We start from the raw sequence: 21,117 nt of genomic DNA on the forward strand, positions 1-21,117 counted from the left end.
CCTGCAAATGAAGCTTTCTTTTGGTGGTATTTAATCACCCCTGCGGCAGATTTAATTTATTTGATTTATTTTTTAAATGCAAAACGTAGGCATCACATGAACAGGGTTGTTGTATGTTTTTGCACATGGTAGGACCTAAAGGGCTAGAAACTTGCAACATTTGCTGTTCTAATCAGTTACAAACATGTATCTAAATTGGCTTTCATGAATACACAATTACATGAATGTGGTGTGATTGCATAGTTAACGAGAGGGAAGAGAGACTTGCACACGTCTGTTTAAACTATAATCACCATTTGTGTACTTCCCAGATTCCTGCAGAGTGTCAAGAGTTTAGTCTGGTACTGCTCTCCAGTGAAGCCAAATGTTTAGTGATTGCAGGCAGGTTTCTAGGCATGGCAGAGCAAAATGAAGGCTTGTTTTCTAAGATGTGCGATACTGACCTTTTTACTTTTCCTTTACAGGAGGGGGGGATTAATGACTTATAGCCCCGCCGTGTATAATTTTATATTTCTGTAAAAATGTACTTAATTTAGAAAGAGGAATGTTTGAGCATCTACAAGATTTATTGGATTTGCTAATAAAACATGGCTGTGCTTAAAGTAAACCTGGACTCATTGTGTGCTTTTTTTTTCCTTCTATATACTACACAGTGCCCAGGCATTACAGACTATGTTTCAGTTAATGACTCCCAAGCAAATGTTTGAGCATTTCAAGGGTCATGAGGACATTCACAACATTAATTGGAATGAAGACAAAGCGGCAGCCATTTTGGAAGCTTGGCAAAGGACATATGTTCAGGTAAGAGTGAGATTTAATGTTGACGGAGGAACCCAACAACAAGAACCCAATCCTATTTCAGGGACTTCTACATTCTTTCATTTCTCAGCTGTCCCTTGACACCAAGCTCTATGATTTTGCATGCCAGGTATACCTTTTTTAATGCACATATAAAGCAAAGTCTTTCTTATACAAGATTTATATAGCGCCACCTGTTTACGCAGAACTTTATAACATAAGGGCAGACGGTACAATTGCAATACAATTTAATATAGTAGGAATCTGAGGGCGCTGCTCATTAGAGCTTCCAATCTGAGTCATCACCGGCTGTCCTTGGAGAAAAGCAGGGCTTCAAATGCTGACTCCCTTCTGAAAATGCTAGTTACTTAGTTGTTTGTTTGTGGCCTAAACAAGCATGCAACTAGTAAAGTAAGAGGAAAGTCAGGCCATCAGATCTACATATGTTGGTTCTTTGGTGACACAAAGTATTGAAGCCTTTGGATTAGCAGAACAGCCAGGCAGCTTGTTTTTATCCAGAATAGAATAATATAGCAGCTTACCTGAGTACAGGTTAAAGCCGAATTCCAAGTATGATTTGATTTTTTTTTTTTTTTGGTTATCGTTGTGTGTCCCAGATTGGACCAATGTAAGTATGCATAGTGCTATACAGGGCTGATCTCTGTGGAACTTGAAAATCACTTTAGTAGGCAATGATTCAATGAGGGGGAGAGGCAGGATGGTGACATCGCAATCTCTACCTCCTCCAAGCAGAGAAAGCTTTTCATCCATGGAAAAAATGCGAAGATTTATTTGAAAGGCACCAAGAGAGCCAACCACACTCTCCTCCAGGGTGACTGCTCGGCATGGACCTCGGAAGCTAGCGCCAATCGCTGTAGTTGAGGTGCCTACTACAGTGATTTCCAGTTTCTGCAGGGATTAGCCAAATACCACACATGCATACTTGCATTGATCCAAGCTGGATGCGGCTATACAAAAAAAAGCCATACCTGGATTTTTGTTTTAAATCTGGGTCTCTAAGCAGAATGACGATCAATGAAAAATTTATATTTCTCATACAAATTCTTGCATAGATGCTGAAAAAAGTTACATTTCCATTAGGTTGTTGAATATTTTCGCTTTGTTTGATAATGATATCTGTTAAGCAATTACATTATCATTGGGGGGGAAAAAAAAGTCAAATGCAGTAGAGGCGCACAGTCACATGCACAAGACAACACATTAAATAGAAGTTGATTTACTCACAAGTTTAAATGACTTATTCCCTCCCTACAATGTGTAATGACACAAAGAGTATTTTTCTAGCATTTATAGTGTCTTGCCAGGGTAACATTTCCTAATATAGGACACAGGCAAGGGATACGAGAGATGAAATAAAGAGAAAGTGTGACTTGTATGGAAAGGTGTCTGGAACACATTAGTGAGCCAAAAAATCTGTTCACAGCTGCAGTCCCATTGGTGAGGTCATGTGACTCTTTGTTTCCCAGGCACTGACTTCTTCTGAATTGCATGTGACCTTTGTGAATCAGCTAACCAATTAAAAACAAAGACACCTCTTCCAGGCAATGTCTAGAGGACCACTGCAGAGCTGTTTGTAGAGGATGAATGATGAATAGACTTTGAATGGTTCTGCATCATTCTAGACTTTTCCTGTTCTGCAAGTGAGAATGTTTATTGCAGTTATTTTAACGTTTGGGTATTTTGTTCAAGAAACTTTTTTTTTTTTTGGTGGTCTTTAAAGAAATAAATTGTTGCTTAAAATGTATCTTTTGTGGATCAATGTCCCTATATAGGCTTTACTGAATAATGGAAATCTGTAGGGTTGGTCCTGAAATAAGTAGTATGTAAACATTGTAACCTATTGTCTTTGTAAAACAGTGTCTACACAGGGCACATTATGTTTTGGTTAGTTCTGATGCTCCATATCCTTTTAGTAGCCCCACTGTAAAATATATTGTAATACTTTATCATTTTACTATCTTTTTTTTTTTGGCAAGATCAAAGACGGAAAAGTGCCACGCGCCAACCCAATGTATTAGTATATAGATGAATGTGGGAGCAATAGTGCTCTAAGGGCTACATCTGGTCCCCGGGCCACAATTTGAAGACCACCACTATAGAGAGGGATGCTTTGTTTATTTCACGTAAGGTTTACAACCACTTTAAGTATGTCATCCTTCTTTTTAGGCTGTGCATCAAAGTGTTCCACAAAACTCCACTCAGAAAGTTCTCCCTTTTACCACAACAACACTGGACGACATTCTCAAATCATTCTCCGATGTGAGTGTCATCAGAGTTGCCAGTGGGTACCTGCTAATGGTGAGTTGAGTCTGTTGTGAATGTTAACTGCAGGGAAATTAAGGCATGGGGATTGTTAACATGCATGGTCAAGAAGATTTTCTTCCCCAGTAAACTGCGAAAAGATGAAGGTGACCTGTTGCATTCTAACGTGGTTTGCTTTTGTTTCCAAATGTTTCATTTTACAGCTTGCCTATGCCTGTTTAACCATGCTGAGGTGGGACTGTGCCAAGTCTCAGGGTGCCGTGGGGCTGGCTGGAGTTTTGCTCATTGCACTTTCAGTGGCTGCTGGATTGGGCCTGTGTTCATTGATTGGGATTTCCTTTAATGCTGCAACAACTCAGGTATTAATCAGAGTATTGTCATAATGCATGATTTGTACAGGTGCAGATTTTATAAATTTAGCAGTGGATTCATTCTTGTAAGCTGCTCTTAAAGTGGATGTAGCCCTCAGTCATGAAATCTGAACTAGGCACATATATCTGTAGTGTTTACTTGTCTATCCCCAAAGCTCTAAGTGTTGTTTCTCTCTGGTGCTTCCTTCCTCTGTTATCAGCATGAGTCACTTCTGAGAAGTTTTCCCCTCACATGAGATACAGAGGGAGCTCAGCACACAGCTTGTCTGCTCATAACACAGTTCTGTATCCTTCCCTCATTGATGTGCAGTGTGTGGAGGGGGGTGTTTCCCTTTCCTCCAATCATGTCTCACACACTGTTAACTGCAGCTCTCCACCCCCTCCTCCTCTCTGCTTGCCACAGAAGTAGAAGGGTTTAATCACAAATCTGCACTTTTGATGGGATGCAGAGAGGAGAAGACTGCAGATAAACAAGTAAAGATTGTATGAGGGAGGATTTGTTTAATCTCTGTGTATCACAGGAGGCTATTCACTTCACTGGGTATGTGTGAGGGTTTACAACCACTTTAAGTCCCACTTTTGATAACAAACCAATCGGCACATCACTTTGATTTGCTGCTGATGTTAATATCCGATAGATATTCTGTAATTTAAAGGTTTTATTGCTGCCTTTATAGTATATTTACATTTTGACGTCTTTCTCTGCAGCAATCCCTTAGTGTAAAAAAACACCAGTGTTAAAATGGTCTTCTAGCTAAAAGGCTGAATATAAATCTGTTTGTCTAACCTAGATAACTTACATTTTGGGTACATTTGTGACAGCCAAAGATTATTGGCGTGCATACGGTATTGACTGCCTGCATTGTTCCCAACAGGTTTTGCCTTTTCTTGCTCTTGGGGTTGGTGTTGACGATGTATTTCTATTGGCACATGCATTTAGTGAAACTGGCCAAAATAAAAGGATTCCATTTGAGGTAATTACAATCTTTCAGATGAAGAATGCCTTTGTTCACACAGGTATTTTTCCAGGAGGCATGCATTGTTTTTTGCGAATATTTGAATACTTAACATTTGGATGCTGCTAAAGGGAAACATTTCAAGACTATAGGGTTGGTAGAGGTCATAGACATACCTCCAGTCTATATAAAAAAACAAAAACAATAAAAGATGAACTTTCTTAACTGTGGGGCAAATTTATAAACCTGCAGAGGTATGTCATTTATAATACATGTGCCTGGAAGATTCTCCTTCCATGGATGTCAAATTAACTGCTTTATAAGTATTGCACTAAAAGGCAGAAGCTTCCAGCGGAATCTGTACTGGTTAAAAGAAAAAAACACTAGAACAAATAAACTAATACGTAATTACGTTTGGTAAGCTGGATACAGACATTCCGCATGGAGCAAAAACTGTAATTGCAGTATGCATATGTTTATGGTGTGCTAGTTGTTTAGCAATCTAAGAGCCGGTTCACACAGGGGCGGCATGACTCGACCTGAGCGTGCACCTCAGCGCGACTTCAAGTCGCCTCCAGGACAGGCGACTTTCCAGTGGCCAATCAAACTTTAATCAGCTCTTTGGGTGGGAGGGGTTTACCTGAGAAAAAGAGATTTTTAATACAGCTTACCTGTAAAATCTTTTTCTTGGAGTACATCACGGGACACAGAGCGGCATTCATTACTATATGGGTTATATGGAGTACCTTCAGGTGTAGACACTGGCAATCTCAAACAGGAAATGCCCCTCCCTATATAACCCCCTCCCATAGGAGGAGTACCTCAGTTTTGTAGCAAGCAGTATGCCTCCCAAAATGGTCCTCAAAAAAGAGGGGTGGGAGCTCTGTGTCCCGTGATGTACTCCAAGAAAAAGATTTTACAGGTAAGCTGTATTAAAAATCTCTTTTTCTTTATCGTACATCACGGGACACAGAGCGGCATTCATTACTATATGGGATGTCCCAAAGCAATGCTTACAATGAGGGGAGGGAGAACATCTCCAAGACAAAAGGATTTAATTTAGAGATATACTCAAATCATAATAAATCCAACTTAGTTGAGAAAAATAAAAATTTTAAATTTAACTCGAACAAGAGGAGCCCCCGGAATCCGAGGGTCTCAAACTGCAGCCTGCAGCACTGCCTGCCCGAAGGCAGTATCAGTATTCCTTCTTACGTCCAACTTGTAGAATTTTGTAAACGTGTGGACAGAAGACCAGGTTGCCGCCTTGCAAACTTGAGCCATAGAGATCTGGTGGTGTGCTGCCCAGGAGGCGCCCATGGCTCTAGTAGAATGAGCCTTTAATGATACTGGAGGAGGCAACCCTTTCAAGCCGTAGGCCTGAGTGATTAATTGCTTAATCCACCTAGAAATGGTGGACTTTGCAGCTGCCTGCCCCTTCTTGGGCCCATCCGGTAGAATGAACAGCACATCTGTCTTCCGGATCTTCTTTGTAGCTTTAAGATAGGCCTTCATGGCCCTGACAATATCCAAGGTATGCAGCAACCCTTCCTTTCTGGAAGTAGGTTTAGGGAAGAAGGATGGTAATACCAAATCCTGGTTCAAATGAAAACTGGATATGACCTTCGGAAGGAAGGAAGGATGAGGGCGGAGAACGACCCTGTCCTTATGAAAAACAAGATATGGTTCCTTACAGGATAAGGCTGCCAGCTCCGAAACTCTTCTTGCGGAAACTATGGCAACCAAAAATACTAACTTCCTTGTCAGTAGAACCAAAGGAATATCAGCCAACGGCTCAAACGGTTGTTTCTGTAAACTTGACAGAACAAGATTTAAATCCCACGGACAAAGCGGGGATTTAACTGGAGGTCTAATACGTAAGACCCCTTGAAGGAAGGTCTTAACCAGCGAGTGGGTGGCCAGCGGCCGCTGAAACCACACTGACAGAGCAGAAATCTGTCCTTTGATTGTGCTTAATGCCAATCCTTTATCCACTCCTAGCTGGAGAAAACTTAATACTCTATCGATGGTAAATTTGCGAGAAAGCCATCGCTTGGACTCACACCAGCCTACATAGGCCTTCCAGACCCTGTAATAAATCACCCTAGAGACCGGTTTCCTGGCTCTGATTAGGGTAGAGATTACTTTCTGAGACAGACCTCTACCCCTGAGAATCAGGGATTCAGCTTCCAGGCCGTCAAATTTAGATGCCGTAAGGCAGGGTGGAGGATCGGACCTTGCGATAGCAGGTCTGGCCGTAGAGGAAGAGTCCAAGGGTCTCCCACTACCATCCTTAAGATTAGTGAGTACCATGCCCTTCTGGGCCATGCTGGAGCTACCAGGATGACTGGTATGTGCTCCACCCGGATCCTGCGCAGCAGGCGGGGTAGTAACTGGAGCGGGGGAAACGCATAAAGAAGTTTGAACTGATGCCAAGGGCAAACCAACGCATCGGTTCCGCAGGCCATCGGATCCCTTGAGCGGGACATGAACCTGTCTAGTTTCTTGTTGAGTCTCGATGCCATGATATCCACGTCCGGCACTCCCCATCTTTGGCAGAGTGCTTGAAAGACTAGTGGATGCAGAGACCATTCCCCCGGCCATAGAGTCTGGCGGCTTAAGAAGTCCGCCTGAAAGTTGTCCACTCCTGGAATGAATATTGCCGATATGCAGGGCACATGAGCCTCTGCCCATAGAAGAATCAAGCTCACCTCTCTCTGAGCGGCTTGACTCCTGGTTCCCCCTTGGTGATTTATGTGTGCCACGGCCGTGGCATTGTCTGATTGAATTCTCACCGGGAACCCCTGCAATTTTGACGTCCAAGCCCTGAGGGCTAGTCGAGCAGCTCTGAGCTCCAAGATGTTGATGGGCAACTGCTTCTCTGGCTTTGCCCAAGTACCTTGGCGAGTGCAACCATCCAAAATTGCTCCCCAGCCCGTCAGGCTGGCGTCTGTGGTCACTATCTTCCAAGCCACTGGGCTGAAAGACCTCCCCTTCAGTAGATTCTGAGGGTCTAACCACCAACACAGACTTTGCCGGACTCTTGATGAGAGTGGCAACGGGATATCCAAGGCCTGTGGCCTTCTGCTCCATGCTGACAGGATGGCTGCCTGTAGGATGCGAGTGTGGCTCTGGGCGTATGGTACCGCCTCGAATGTGGCCACCATCTTGCCTAGTAACCTCATACATAGGCGAATAGTCGGTTCTTTCTTGCTTAGAACCAGTAGGATTAATTCCTTGATGGCTTTTACCTTCCTCAGAGGTAGGAACACTCCTTGTTGTTCTGTGTCTAATCTCATGCCGAGATATTCCAACTGCTTTGTGGGCTGGAAAGCTGACTTTTCTCGATTTAGGACCCAGCCGAACCTCTCGAGGTATTGGACCGTGAGGGCCACTGCTCGCTCCAAGCCGGGAGACGAGTGATCTATGACTAGGAGGTCGTCCAGGTATGCTAGGATCGTGACCCCTTGGATCCTTAGTTTGGCTAGGATTGGAGCTAGGACCTTCGTGAACACCCGGGGGGCCGTAGCCAACCCGAAGGGAAGCGCCACGAATTGGAAGTGACGCGAAGCCACCATGAAGCGTAGATATCTTTGATGTGGCTGATAAATTGGAACATGAAGGTAGGCATCCTTTATGTCTATGGACGCCATGAAGTCGTCCTTCTGGAGTGTGGCAGCTGCTGACCGCACGGATTCCATCCGAAATGAGCGGATCTTTAGATATGCATTTACCATCTTTAGGTCCAAAATTGGCCTGACATCTCCATTGGATTTTGGGATGATGAATAGGTTGGAGTAGAAACCCAGCCCCTGTTCCAGGACTGGTACCTCTACTATTACTTCCTGGGAAAGTAGATGATCTAATGCCGATCTTAATGCGGCTCCCTTTTCCGGATCGTTTGGAATCCTCGACTTCTGGAAATGAGGAGGAGGAAACCTTAGGAAATCTAATTTGTAGCCTGTGGCCACGGAAGACCGTACCCACTCGTCGGGAATGCTGGCTTCCCAAATCTCTGAAAAGAGTCGCAGCCTTCCCCCCACCTTCGTGGGTGGGGGCGCCCCTTCATAAGGTTGGCTTGGGGGCTGGTCTTGCTGGTTTGCGAAACCACTGCCTTTTGCCTCTAACAGCCTGTCCTTGTGATCTGCTGTTGAAGCCGAAGTTTGCTTTTGCAGGAGGCCGTCGATACTGCTTGGCATTAGAGGGCCCCTGCCCAGGGGAATACTGTCGTTTAAACGCAGGTCCCTGAACCTTCTTCTTAGTTGGCAAGAGAGTACTCTTGCCGTTTGAAATGGTCTGAATGTATTTATCTAGGTCTTCTCCGAAGAGTCGTCCTCCATGGAAGGGGAACCCTACCAGGAGCTTCTTGCATGGGGGCTCAGCCTCCCAGCTTTTTAACCATAAGAGTCTTCTCATATGGATAAGGGATAACGATAAACGTGACGCTTGCTGGATAGAATCCTTGATTGCGTCTACCGTAAAACATATGGCCTTAGGGACATCCGAAAATTTTTCTGCCTGCTGGGCCGGAATAAGTTTAAGCATCTGCTTAAATTGATCCGATAATGCTTGAGCGACCCCAATCGCAGCCACAGCTGGCTGTACTACTGCCCCTGCAGTAGTGAAGGAGTTCTTAAGTAGTGCTTCCAAGCGCTTATCAACTGGATCCTTGAACACCTGTATGTTTTCTACAGGGCATGTTAACGATCTGTTAACACATGAGATGGCTGCGTCCACTGCAGGAGTAGCCCATCTTTTGGAATAGGATATAGGACAGAGAACCTTTTAGGTGGTAAGAAGATCTTATCTGGCTTGTTCCAATCTTGGAACAAAATTCCCTCTAATAGAGGATGGATCGGAAACACAGCATTGCTTTGAGGCGCCCTCAGTGAGCCCAAAGCTGAAACCGTCGATACCTGGAGATCTGGTACTGGCAAGTTGAATGTCCTATGGACCAAGTCCGACAATCCTTGAATCCACCAGCTCTCCCTCAGGGAGACTGCCCCAGACTCCTCTGTATCCGGGTCTTCGATCCCTGAACCTACTTGGTCCGTGTCCAAGAGGTCGTCCAATTCCCCTGAGGAAAGGACCTCCTCTTCTGAGGGTCCGCGCTCGGGCGACGGAGATCTATTCCGCTTACTGCCCCGCATAGCTGCGGATATCATTTTTCCCATGCTTTTCTGCATCTCTTTTAAAGAGGTGAGTAATACCTCCTCCGTGACCATCTTAGGGTTGGACTGACCCGCGTCAGCTCCAGCCCCAGATCCCGATGGCCCCAAGGCTCCCTGTAGGGAAAACAGCGGCATACCATGGTACAATACCGAGGTACACCTGCTACCTATTGGTATTTGGAACTATAAAAGTTAATTGTCCAAACACCTGTTTGGGGGATAAAAAAATGCTTCCTCTCCCCTAGATGACTTTTTTTTTTTTTTTTTTCGTTTTTGTTTCAAATCCAGGAAAGAAAAAACATTCTGTCCCCCTGAGTAGTATTGCAAAGAAAAACTATGAGATGGAAAAGAAACAGCCTATTTCTAGGCTTGACAAAACAGTCCTCTGAAGACTGCAATATCCTTTCTGGCCACTCTGTGTCCTCGGCGCCCCGTGCTGCCGCTCTGGTCTTTCTCCTCAGTTCCAAAGTATTGATGGAACAAACAAGGAAGGGCCGCCCCTTCCTTTAAGCCACTGACCCGCCCTTCCCCCCCAGCAACCTCAAACAGGAAATGCCCCTCCCGACAGGGGGAGGGGGGGGGGGGGATTTTGGGAGGAAGGGACCTCTCTGTTCCAGCAAACTGCAGCCTGGAACCATGAGGAGGCCAGCGTTTTGCCTGCTTGCAGGCTCTGAGGAGGAAGACTGAATGGAGCATCGCCTGGAGGCCTGCAGGTAAGCAAAGCTCTCTGACACACACATATATTTTTATATAACACAGGCCCCACTCAATGCTTTTCCAACACTACAAGGGAGGTCACATCTTATGGGGAATAATACATAGAGAGCCATCCTATCTTTATGATATGTGACTAGTTTGCCAGATGCAGTGCATAACTTTAGGCATGTCCCCTGTGACCCCCCAGAAAAAAACCTGCTAAGAACCAAGTTCCGCAAGTTTTCCCCTCACTTACCTGCTCCATGCCGCAGGACTTTGCCAAGCAAGAGGCCCAATCTTCCCCCATCTCCGTGGGGATGTCTAGACCTTCAGGCCCTGGGTTCCTATGAAGGATCCACTGTCCTGGGCCCATATAGCACCCTGGCAACAGAAAACTTTAGGTACGCAAAGGTTTCTAAGTTCTGGGCCCAGGGTCCAGCTCTCTAAAAAGAAAAGCATTATGGGCTATACCCCAAGGGTTTGGGGTCCGGTTACTGACCACTTTAGCGCTGAGGCTTTTTTGGACAGAACCGGTAGCTCACCTAATCCCAAGGATGCGGAGGCAAGCTAAACCATGACTAACACCTAAGACACTGGCGTAAAAACTGAGGTACTCCTCCTATGGGAGGGGGTTATATAGGGAGGGGCATTTCCTGTTTGAGATTGCCAGTGTCTACACCTGAAGGTACTCCATATAACCCATATAGTAATGAATGCCGCTCTGTGTCCCGTGATGTACGATAAAGAAAACTATTTTCTCTTCCTGTATTGTTGCTTCAGTTAAGACAGTGATCCAACTTTGGAGGCAACTTCCATTGAAATCAATGGGTAGAAGTCGAATTGAAGTAGTACAGGAACCTTTTCTGAAGTTGGAGCGCCTTCAGCAGGGTGCATTAAGACGGCTCCATTCACTTCCATTGATTTTCTCAACCACACAACTTGGGGCGACTTCAACTCGGATCCCAGGTTGCCCCTGTGTGAACCGGCTCTTATGACAAACAGAGATAAACAAACAGGTTTTGGGTGCCAAGTACCTGGTGCTGGTATTTTAATGCACATAACTTGATCCTAACACTCAGGCTGACCCACTGTTTGTTTTTTTAACAAGCGCGCCACAAATTTTAACCTAATTTTTTATTGAAAGTTATCTTTCTTTGAACACCTAATGATTAAGCTATCCCTTGTCTTATAACCTCACCCTTAAACTGAACACTTGACCTTAAACTTATACAACTTCTGTACTATAAGTGATCAAAAATGGTCAAATTATTAAAATGACAAACATGCCATTCTTGCAATGGTTTGCATCCCCGATTCTCCTTTTCTAGGGTCCATTTCTGGTGTTCCTGGCTCCTCCCCTATGCCGCATCCCCCATAGCAAACCGCTTTCTCCGGGTGCACTTTCCTTTGTGCTTACTCCCAAGCCCCGCTGTATGTGTCCATTGACACACAGTGCTGCTCGGCCCCATTCACTCCTCACTGGCTGTGATTGACAGCTTATGTCTCTAAACCAATGAGGGAGAGAGATGCTGTTCTCATGCAAGTCACTGAATTGACCTTGGGTAAGTATAGGGGGGGGGGGGGGGGGGCTGAATGCAGAAGATTTTTCACCTTCATGCAGAGAATGCATGAAGCCAAGAAAGGTATTCCACTTTAAGTGTATATCTGAGCACAATAAAAACATTTGCAGTTCATCCCTGAAATACATGCACATTTCCCCATGTTTTGTCCCTTTTTAAAGACCTTGCAGGTACAGAAGAATACCTGTTGTTGATGTGCAAAAAATGCACTCGGCTTCCTGTTTTGTGCTGACAACACACAGCATTCTGTAACCTGAGTTTTGTCAGCCTTGCCCAGTTTTCAACAACATAGACCAGTCATTCTGTAGTGCTGAAATCAGGACTAGGAGGGCTAATTGCTCTCCTTGAGGTAACACAGGAAGTGGGCACAGGACCACCCTGAATCTTTACACATCCACATTTGTGTTTTCAATTTATTTTATTTTTTTGCACTTCTCAATTATCAATGGTATATTTACCAGGCCAAAGCAAGCCAAAAAAAAAAGGGTCGTTGGCGTTTTACATCGATTTTAAAATCTTGACCCTAACCTTGGGGTTCAATTGAAGCCACAGACCTTGTAATAACTTCAGTTTTCATAGTCCTATTTCTACTTTATCATTCTTTCATCAGTTGCTTAGTGCGTTTAAAAAAGACATCAGAATTTGACCACATTTCCCAGTGCACTCTAATCTAATAGACAGAGTTAGACACACCTCTAACACACAGCGATATAGGACTAAAAAGACCAAAGTTGTAAGACCCCCCTAAAAACCCAGTTTTCACTTATTTCCGTACAGAAGTGAGACGACAACAGTTTTAGCTTTGCTTGCATAACTAGATTTAATTGCTAAAGTTTGATTCCTGATTTGTTGGGATGCAGCACATTGTCATTTACATAAGAAAAACCTAAAGCTGGTGCTGGTTCCAAAACATAAGTTATCTGAAAGTCATTTTTTTTTTTATTATTATTCTATACCAGGACAGAACTGGGGAGTGCCTAAAGAGGACAGGAGCTAGTGTAGCTCTGACTTCAATCAGCAATGTGACCGCCTTCTTCATGGCAGCTCTGATACCTATTCCTGCACTCAGGGCATTCTCACTCCAGGTAACACATTTTCATTGTTAAAAATATTTAAAAAATGGTCATGATTTACAGGCAAAGTCTCATGTATTTTTTTTTTTTTTTTTTACCATTTACTTCATAAGGTAAAATGTTATTTGTATGTGTGGGTTTATTTATTTTTTTGTTTATTTTTTACATGATCAATAACAGATTTGTAAGTTCTGCCTCTAGTGGCTGTCCATATAATACATTATGCAAATGGCAGCTGCAAGAAAATCAATTGCAGAGTAAGAGCCCATTCACACCTCCGCGACAAAACGCCCAACGCCGGACGCTCGTGCCGCTGGAGGGGTGAATTCCCATTGCTGTCTATGAGATGGTTCACATCTCATAGACGCCGTACGCCTGCCACCTGAAAAAAGTCCCTGACCCTTTTTTTTTCAGGCGGCATTGGCATTCGGCCATACAGAGCAATGGGAAGGCTTTGTTGAAGAAAAAAAAAAAAAATTACACACTCGCGGCAAAATACGCCGCGTACGCGGCGTATCTTGTCGCGGAGGTGTGAATGCAGCCTAAAACTGTACAGTGGAGCCTTTGATGCAGCCCTACCCATAGACATGCACTTAGGCTAGAGGTGCAGTTATGTGTAATCAAAGTACTGCATTATTAAACAGGATGTTCTTAGCATGCATATATAGTATATTGAGCAAAGATGACTGTCGTCATGTGCCTACACTATATTACAAACCATAAACTGAAAACGGGTATTTAAAACTTTTTCTCACATATTCAAAAGATTTACATACGTTAAGTCTTTAAACCAGTTTTACATACAACCGCATCTCAGAAGTCTGTAGATTCCATTTAAAGTGGTATTCAATCTAAAACCAAAAATGTAATGTGTTACAGCTTACCAATCATTGGATGTGGTGGCTGCATTAGTTTTCTTGTTTTAAGCTTCCCCTCTCTGTTTTCACCTGGTGATCTGGCCAGTAACAAACCTCCTATAGTAGGATGCCTCCGATCTGGATGAAGACGCAACAGAAACGCCTTTTGTACAGCAGCATTGTCATTCTTGGAGGGGGGTGTTGGATGTACTTGCAGATTTAGGTACACTAACAAATGGAAGCCATACTCCTGCTAACTTTTTAAGCAGCTACAGCAGGGGTGCCCAACCAGTGGCCCGGGGGCCACATGTGGCTCACGGAGCTCTCTGATGTGGCCCGCGACCTCCTGCTCTGGTATAGAATACTGTTGTTAAAGGTCAGTTTATTTCTAAAATCACAGTGTATTTATGGGCATATCTGTTTTCCAGTGGTTACTGGGCTGCTTTCAAACTGATCCGCAGGTGCAGAGCAGTTTACCTGCGGGTTACCTGCACTGATCCATAGACTTCTGTTATTACCTGCAAGTTTGGTGAGCTTTCTGAAGGTGCACCAAACCTGCAGAATATAATAGAAGTCTATTGCAAAGTTCAGCAAAGCCAAAGGTACACTGCCTTGCGGAGTATAGTGGGCTGTGTCCGCTCTGTATATGCACAGTAGACACGGACATGCCATCCACCCACTCCGCTCGTTGTGGCCCGCGATCGGTTACCAAGTCGATTAAGTGGCTCTCAGCAACTGTTTTTTTCCTTTGGGAAAGACGGTTTTACATAAATAAAAGCTGGTCATTTGAAGCACCCCTGTCGATGGTAAATGGTTTATCTCATCTTTCTAACTGCCACATCTGCAGGGCGGCTTGTTCTTTTGAAAAAACATATTTCCCCAGATCACCAGGTAAAAATAAAGTTAAAAAAAAAACAAAGAAATACAGCCATCACATCTAAGAATTTGCTGCAGTATAATGTTTGCATTTAGGTTTAATACCACTTTAAATAGCATTTGGAGTATTTTTATAAAGTCATAAATGATTTTCAGATCAAAAAATATTGTGTTTATTCCTTATTCTTCTTCTATAGAATATATCATTAAAAGCATTTTAGTAAAAGCAAATCGCAGCAGCTTTGGCTTCTGTCTTTGCATTGTCTGTCACCTTTTCTAACCTCTGTCTTTAAGTAATAGGCAATGCTGGAGTCCTATATTGCGCAAAAAGCAGCTTTTCACAATAGCTGCATAAAAAAGTGAGTTACTGAGGGCAGCTGTAATGTGGAGCTTGAGCTGACAGGCATCCTCATCTGCTCATCACTTCAAGCTATGAAGTACACCCACTCTCCCTGTGTGGTCTGCCAGGAATGGCAAAGAAAACACACATACCTTGGGCAGGGCCCCATCTGAGAAGGCATGCTAGCTTTTCCCTGAGTAGTTCCAACACAGACCTCCCATTCTTCTCTGACATCAGTTACAGGCAGAGTGCTCCACATTTCCAAACACTGCAGCACAGAAACTCTACAACTGCTTTCAGTGTTACCAAATAGGAAAGATTTGTATAGTCTGGCTGATCTGAGCTGATCAGTTGCTGTGACAGAGATACAAGGCCTCATTTAGCAAAGTCTGAAGGAACAAATATGTTTGTATTGCAGGTTAGAATCAAATTGCTTGCTGTGGTCGGATACAGACAGTTCTTTTTTTCCTCTTGATGCTTTGATAAATAAGCCCTGATGTGTACTATATCCTATAGCTATTGGTGCAGGTTTTTCATTGAACATCACTTCAATTTTAAAAGTTTTTTTTTTTTTTACACCTACCTAATATCCAAATGATGAAGGTGTATAAACCCATGCAATATTGCTGACATTATCGGGTGGATTTACTGAAGGCAAATTGGCTGTTCAAAAAGCAGTGAAAGGTGATAAAATGAAAAGAAGCCTTATGCTATCTATATGTAGCTCTTTTTTTCAGCTTCTATACTTTGAAAATCATGCTTGAAGCGGAAAACATGCTCGGGTCTATTCCCATCTTTATCAGCTGTCTTGGTCTAGGTAGAATATCATATTTTCAGTAAGAGATGTCTGATGATCCTAATTTGCACTTTTCAGTGTCATTGTAAGGCTGTGTGTAATGTTCTTATGAACTTCAAGCAGTGTTTGTGAATGCTTTCTTTGATTTATTGCAGGCTGCTGTTGTAGTTGTCTTCAACTTTGCCATGGTTCTGCTGATATTTCCTGCCATTCTGAGCATGGACCTGTATCGAAGGCGAGATCGAAGGCTGGACATCTTCTGCTGCTTTAGCAGGTGAATCTTTGTAGAAAGAGCAGAAATAAGTGATGGCACAGTGGGGGCAAGTGATGGCACAGTGGGGGCAAGTGATGGCACAGTGTGGGCAAGTGATGGCACAGTGGGGGCATGTCATGTAATGGCACAGTAAGATTTGAAAAAAGCCACAAAGCATATCTGTACTCTGTAGTTCATTAATTCACAGAACTGTGATTGAGAGACGCAGATGTGTGGTACAGGGTCTTCTTCTCCCAGTACTGCTGTCAGCTAGAGGCAGCGGATCCATGCGTGGCTGCAGGAAAATGTTCCATGGTCCACCCTAAAAACGAAGGAACGTGTGATGCTCAGAAGGATAAATTATTCTTTAAAGATAATGGGGGATTCACACGGGACAACAAAGAATGCTCTGTGCAACTTCCTGTACACAACAAAGAAGCGTGTGAGCTTCAATTAAAGGCCACAGCTACACTCTAGATGTCATGCCACCCATCCATAAAATAGGCCCACATTATGAATATATGATTTGTAGGTTGTCAGAGGTCACCGTGTCATTTGCTGTCAATAAAGCGACTGCCCATTAAACCTGCATTATATGCCTGAGCAGGGCATAATCCTTGTGATTTTGAGGTGTTTTTTGGGTGTTTACAAGTTTTGAGTGTTTGCACGTGTTTCGAGCTTCAGGTTTTTGTTACCTGGGCTGGCAAAGGGATAAGAACAGTTCTATAGGAGAAGAGGATATTTTTCCTTACTCAACCTCACAGAAAACCGCGTGTTTGCATGTTGAGCATAGGGTGGCATAGTGAAACTGAAGGATGGTTAAATGTGAAAGAAGATGGCTTATACTTCTCCAGTGGCATTTTTTAACTCATTTGTTTCTGAAAGACCCAATGAAAGCTGATTTTTCTTTTTCTTGTTTTTTAAGAGAATATGGTACTTGTGTATCTTTTTATTGTAATAGATCTTTTATTGTGGTTTAATGATTTGATGCTACTTTGTGATTTAAGCTCTGCTTGAATTGTACCAAGTCATGTTATCCTTTTTCTTCTAGTCCCTGTGTCAGTAGAGTGATTCAGATTGAACCCCAAGCATATCTGGACAGTAATGATAATACACGCTACAGCCCTCAACCACCCTACAACAATCACAGCTTTGCTCACGAGACTCAAATCACCATGCAGTCAACTGTCCAGCTGCGGACAGAGTATGACCCAAGGACTCAGTCTTATTATACTACAGCGGAGCCTCTATCGGAAATATCTGTCCAGCCGACTCTCTCGACACCCCATGATTCCAGTCGTCAGACACCAGAAGGCACAAGTTCTACCCGGGACCTGCTTACTCAGTTCTCAGAGTCTGGTCTTCTGTGCCCTGAGCCTTCCTGTTCAAAATGGACACTTTCCGCATTTGCTGAGAAGTACTATGCCCCATTCTTGTTGAAACCAAAAGTAAAGGTAGGTTTCTACGCAAGGACACACTGAGCAGTTATACACTTGCAATAAGGTTTAAATAAAATCACTTGATCGCCTTAAAGTGGTTGCAAACAGGTGTGTGTGTGTGTTTTTTTTTTTTTTAGGACCTGCAAGGTAAAGGCATAATGTGCCTGTATGCATTGCATACTAGCACATTATCCAAAACGTACTTGAAAACGAAGCCCTCCAGCGATGCATTGAAATTGCTGGAGGCAGCGTCCATCTTCTCCTGGTCGCCTTTCTTCTGGGTCTGCAGCTCCGCCTCTGTGACAAGCCAGAGCGGAGATGTCACTCTCGCACATGCGCAGGGGAGCTGTCATTCACGGCACACGTATTTGAAGGAACGGCACAGGTGGCCGTTCCTTCAGAGCACAGACGCCGATGATGTAATCGGCTGCATTTAATGTAAATATCTCCAGGCATTTATGTTCTTTTTAAAAAAAAATAAAAAAATTTAAAAGCGTAATGCAAAATATCTTGGTGATCTTTACCTCTCCAAATTTTCTGCATCTGAGATGTTTCTGGGAGTGTTGATAGCTTGTTTTCTCACTTTGGTTGTATTCACTGCCTTTACATCTTCTTGGGGCACAGTAGTTACATAGGGGCTGGGGGGAAATTAATACAATGTGAAGCAAGAAAACAGCCATCAAACACACTTGAAAATATGATAGATGCTGAAGATTCCCTCTGAGACGTGAGTAGTAAAAAAAAAATTTTTTTTTTTTTTTTTTGCCTGCTTTTTTGATAAGATAAAAGCAGGATAATCCCTTCAAGTACATTTCTACTTGCAGCCAAGGCGTGTGACCTTTTGACAGAATGAATTTTAGATAAAATGCATACTCGGAAAAGCCAAATAGTTACGCAGTTGCTGGTTGTTGTGTACCGCTGAAGGGAGAACAAGTATTAAACAGTTGAATACACTACATAATTTTAGTATGTGATGTCCATAAATTAATTTAAATCCAAGGCATTGATTTATTTTGATGGTGAGACTGGGATGAAGATAAAATAAAATGCCATTGGCAGGTAATAAGACTCTTGAATCCAGTGAGAATGGACTTGTGAAAAGGAACTATGTCTCTATCTCTATCCTTTTTGCCTAGAAGTGTTCACAGCTAATGTGGGATTTCCCTGGGCTTGATTTAAACACACACTTTAATGTTTATATGATTTGGTGACACTATATTTAGATCCAACTGAGTGATATGGGGATTTATTTTGGACTTTAGACTGTCTGTGTGTGTCTGTACGATGGATAAAGTGGATTGATATGATGCATTGGTCTAGACTTGTGTGACTATATATAAAGGGAACACAGTTCAGATTTGTCTGAACTGGGATAACAAGTTTTTTATTTAAAAATAAAATAAGGGGCAAGTGAGGGTTCAGTAATATTTTTTTCATACTCTTTAGTCTGTAACAAACCTACATTTCTGTTGTTCAGCTGTTCCACCATCTGACTGTCTGTTTTGTTTCCATCTCTAGGTTGCGGTCATATTTTTTTTCTTGGCCTTGCTTAGCATCAGTCTGTATGGCACCACCCGGGTTCGAGATGGTCTGGATCTCACAGATATTGTTCCTCGAGAAACCCGGGAGTATGATTTCATAGCAGCACAGTTTAAGTATTTTTCATTCTACAACATGTATGTGGTGACACAGAAAGCGGACTATCCTCGTTCCCAGCGCTTGCTTTATGATCTGCACAAGAGTTTTTCCAGTGTCAAGTATGTTCTTTTGGAAGGCAACAATCAGCTTCCCAAAATGTGGCTCCATTATTTCAGGGATTGGCTACAAGGTAAGAACACACCAGATTCAAAAATAAATTGTGGTCTTCTGAGTTTAGTACTTTTAAAGTGTGTGTCTCTCATGCTGATTAGAGGCAATTATGGTTTGACCAGAATTCACAGGGAGATAATGCAGGCTGTGATTTCATTGCAGCTTGATGAAGTGATTTTTCTGTAGCTTAACTACCATATTTATGGGCGTATAACACCAGTGCCCATCAATGTAGCCTCGCCAGTGCACAGAAATTAGAAGCGCTAGATTACACAGAGCCAGAAACTCCTGTTTACTCGGCAGGCACTGTAATATGAAGTCCCGCCTTTTGGCCCGGCTCCTATGATAGACAGAACACTGGTCCAATGCAGGGATGTGCGACGTCTATCATAGGAGACTGTCCTGTCCAGCGACCGCAAAGTAAACAGGAGATCCACGCTCTGTGTAATCTGGCGGCGCTCACCCCTTCCCTTTTGAGGCTGGCCAGGTAAAATATCAGAATAGAACACGTACACATGATTTGCCCTCTATTTTCGGAGAGAGGGTGGTGCGTGTTATACGCCAATTTAAATACGGTATGTCGCCAGTTTACAATAAATCCATCAATTCCCTGGCATAGTGTTTAAAGGGCTATCATGAACAACTATCTATAGTATTTGCAAATGTATATAAATGTTCCCAAAACATGGTATGTTTTTTCCAGGGCTGTGGAGTCGGTAGATAAATGTTCCGACTCCGACTCCTCAGTTTTATGTACTTCCGACTCCTCGACTCCGACTCCTCTGTATTAATATGCGAATGTATTTTATACATTCCTTGAGGGAAAGAAACGCAAGCTACCACCAGTGTCATCTTAAGAGCATTATAGGCCCCCGGGCAATACAGTGCACTGGGGCCCTGTCTACACAATCACACACTAGAATTTACTGACAAAAATCATAACATTTACTGGCAGAACCACATTTTTTACTGCCACTGCAAAAAAAGTACCTAAAATTACAGTTTTCAGTGCCCAACAATGCAAATGTCAGTATTTAAACTATAAACCTATAGCTAGTGCTATTAGAAATGTGTTTAAGTTAAACAAAAGTAAAAAAAAAAAAATGTCTTCATTGACATAAAGGTCAGGTTACTAAAACCCAGCCAGCACAGAGTTTCCTCTTACATCAGAGTCTGCAGGATTCCCCCTTACAGTGAAAGGGAACTCTTATGTAAAGGGGAACGCTGCAGATCATGATCTAAGGGGGGAACTCTGATGTGGAGAGGGGCTATGGTGACCAGAGACAACCTTATATCAGAGTCCACTGCTTTCTCTTTCCCACTTACATCAGGGTCCGCAGACTGAGTTCCCCCTTGCATTGTAAGGGGGAATCCTGCAGACTCTGATGTGGGGGGTACTCTGGTGACCAGAGACCACCTTCCTTAGATTAAATACACTAAGGTAAGGGGGGTCACTAATATAGGAGGGGGAACCTTTATATCAGTGCCCCCTTACATTTTTGCATTCACTCCCCCCTTACATCAGCAACCCCCCCGCACTCGTGGAGGACCGGATCTTTTCTGTGATTTCCGCGAACTGGGCATGGGCAGTTCTAACCCGTCACTCTCCATAATTTTTTACTGGGGTTGCTGGGCAGCCGGTGGGGCCCCCCAGGCAAGCGGGGCCCCCGGGCAACTTCCCAGCGTGCCCAATGGAAAAGATGGCCCTGCCTTCCACAGGACTACTGGCTGGGAAGCCAACAGTCTACTGTATTGCACAGTTTAAGCAAAAGACAAACACAATGAAAACAAAGCTTTATAAAAAAAATAATATTAATCA

General features: G+C 43.4%; 1 protein-coding gene across 4 annotated transcripts in view; it reads left to right on the top strand.

Moving 5' to 3' along the window:
• PTCH1 (patched 1) overlaps positions 1-21,117 on the top strand; it is a 140,344-nt gene that overhangs the window by 84,698 nt on the left and 34,529 nt on the right. For all 4 annotated transcript variants that reach the window (XM_040355478.1, XM_040355480.1, XM_040355477.1 and 1 more), the window contains 8 exons: positions 654-801; positions 2,986-3,117; positions 3,285-3,440; positions 4,328-4,426; positions 12,815-12,940; positions 15,953-16,071; positions 17,102-17,504; positions 19,008-19,317. In XM_040355478.1, the coding sequence (XP_040211412.1) occupies positions 654-801; positions 2,986-3,117; positions 3,285-3,440; positions 4,328-4,426; positions 12,815-12,940; positions 15,953-16,071; positions 17,102-17,504; positions 19,008-19,317 (1,493 nt within the window). The remainder of the gene's footprint in view (positions 1-653; positions 802-2,985; positions 3,118-3,284; positions 3,441-4,327; positions 4,427-12,814; positions 12,941-15,952; positions 16,072-17,101; positions 17,505-19,007; positions 19,318-21,117) is intronic.

This window comes from Rana temporaria, chromosome 1 (assembly GCF_905171775.1).
Source record: "Rana temporaria chromosome 1, aRanTem1.1, whole genome shotgun sequence".
NCBI lineage: Eukaryota > Metazoa > Chordata > Amphibia > Anura > Ranidae > Rana > Rana temporaria.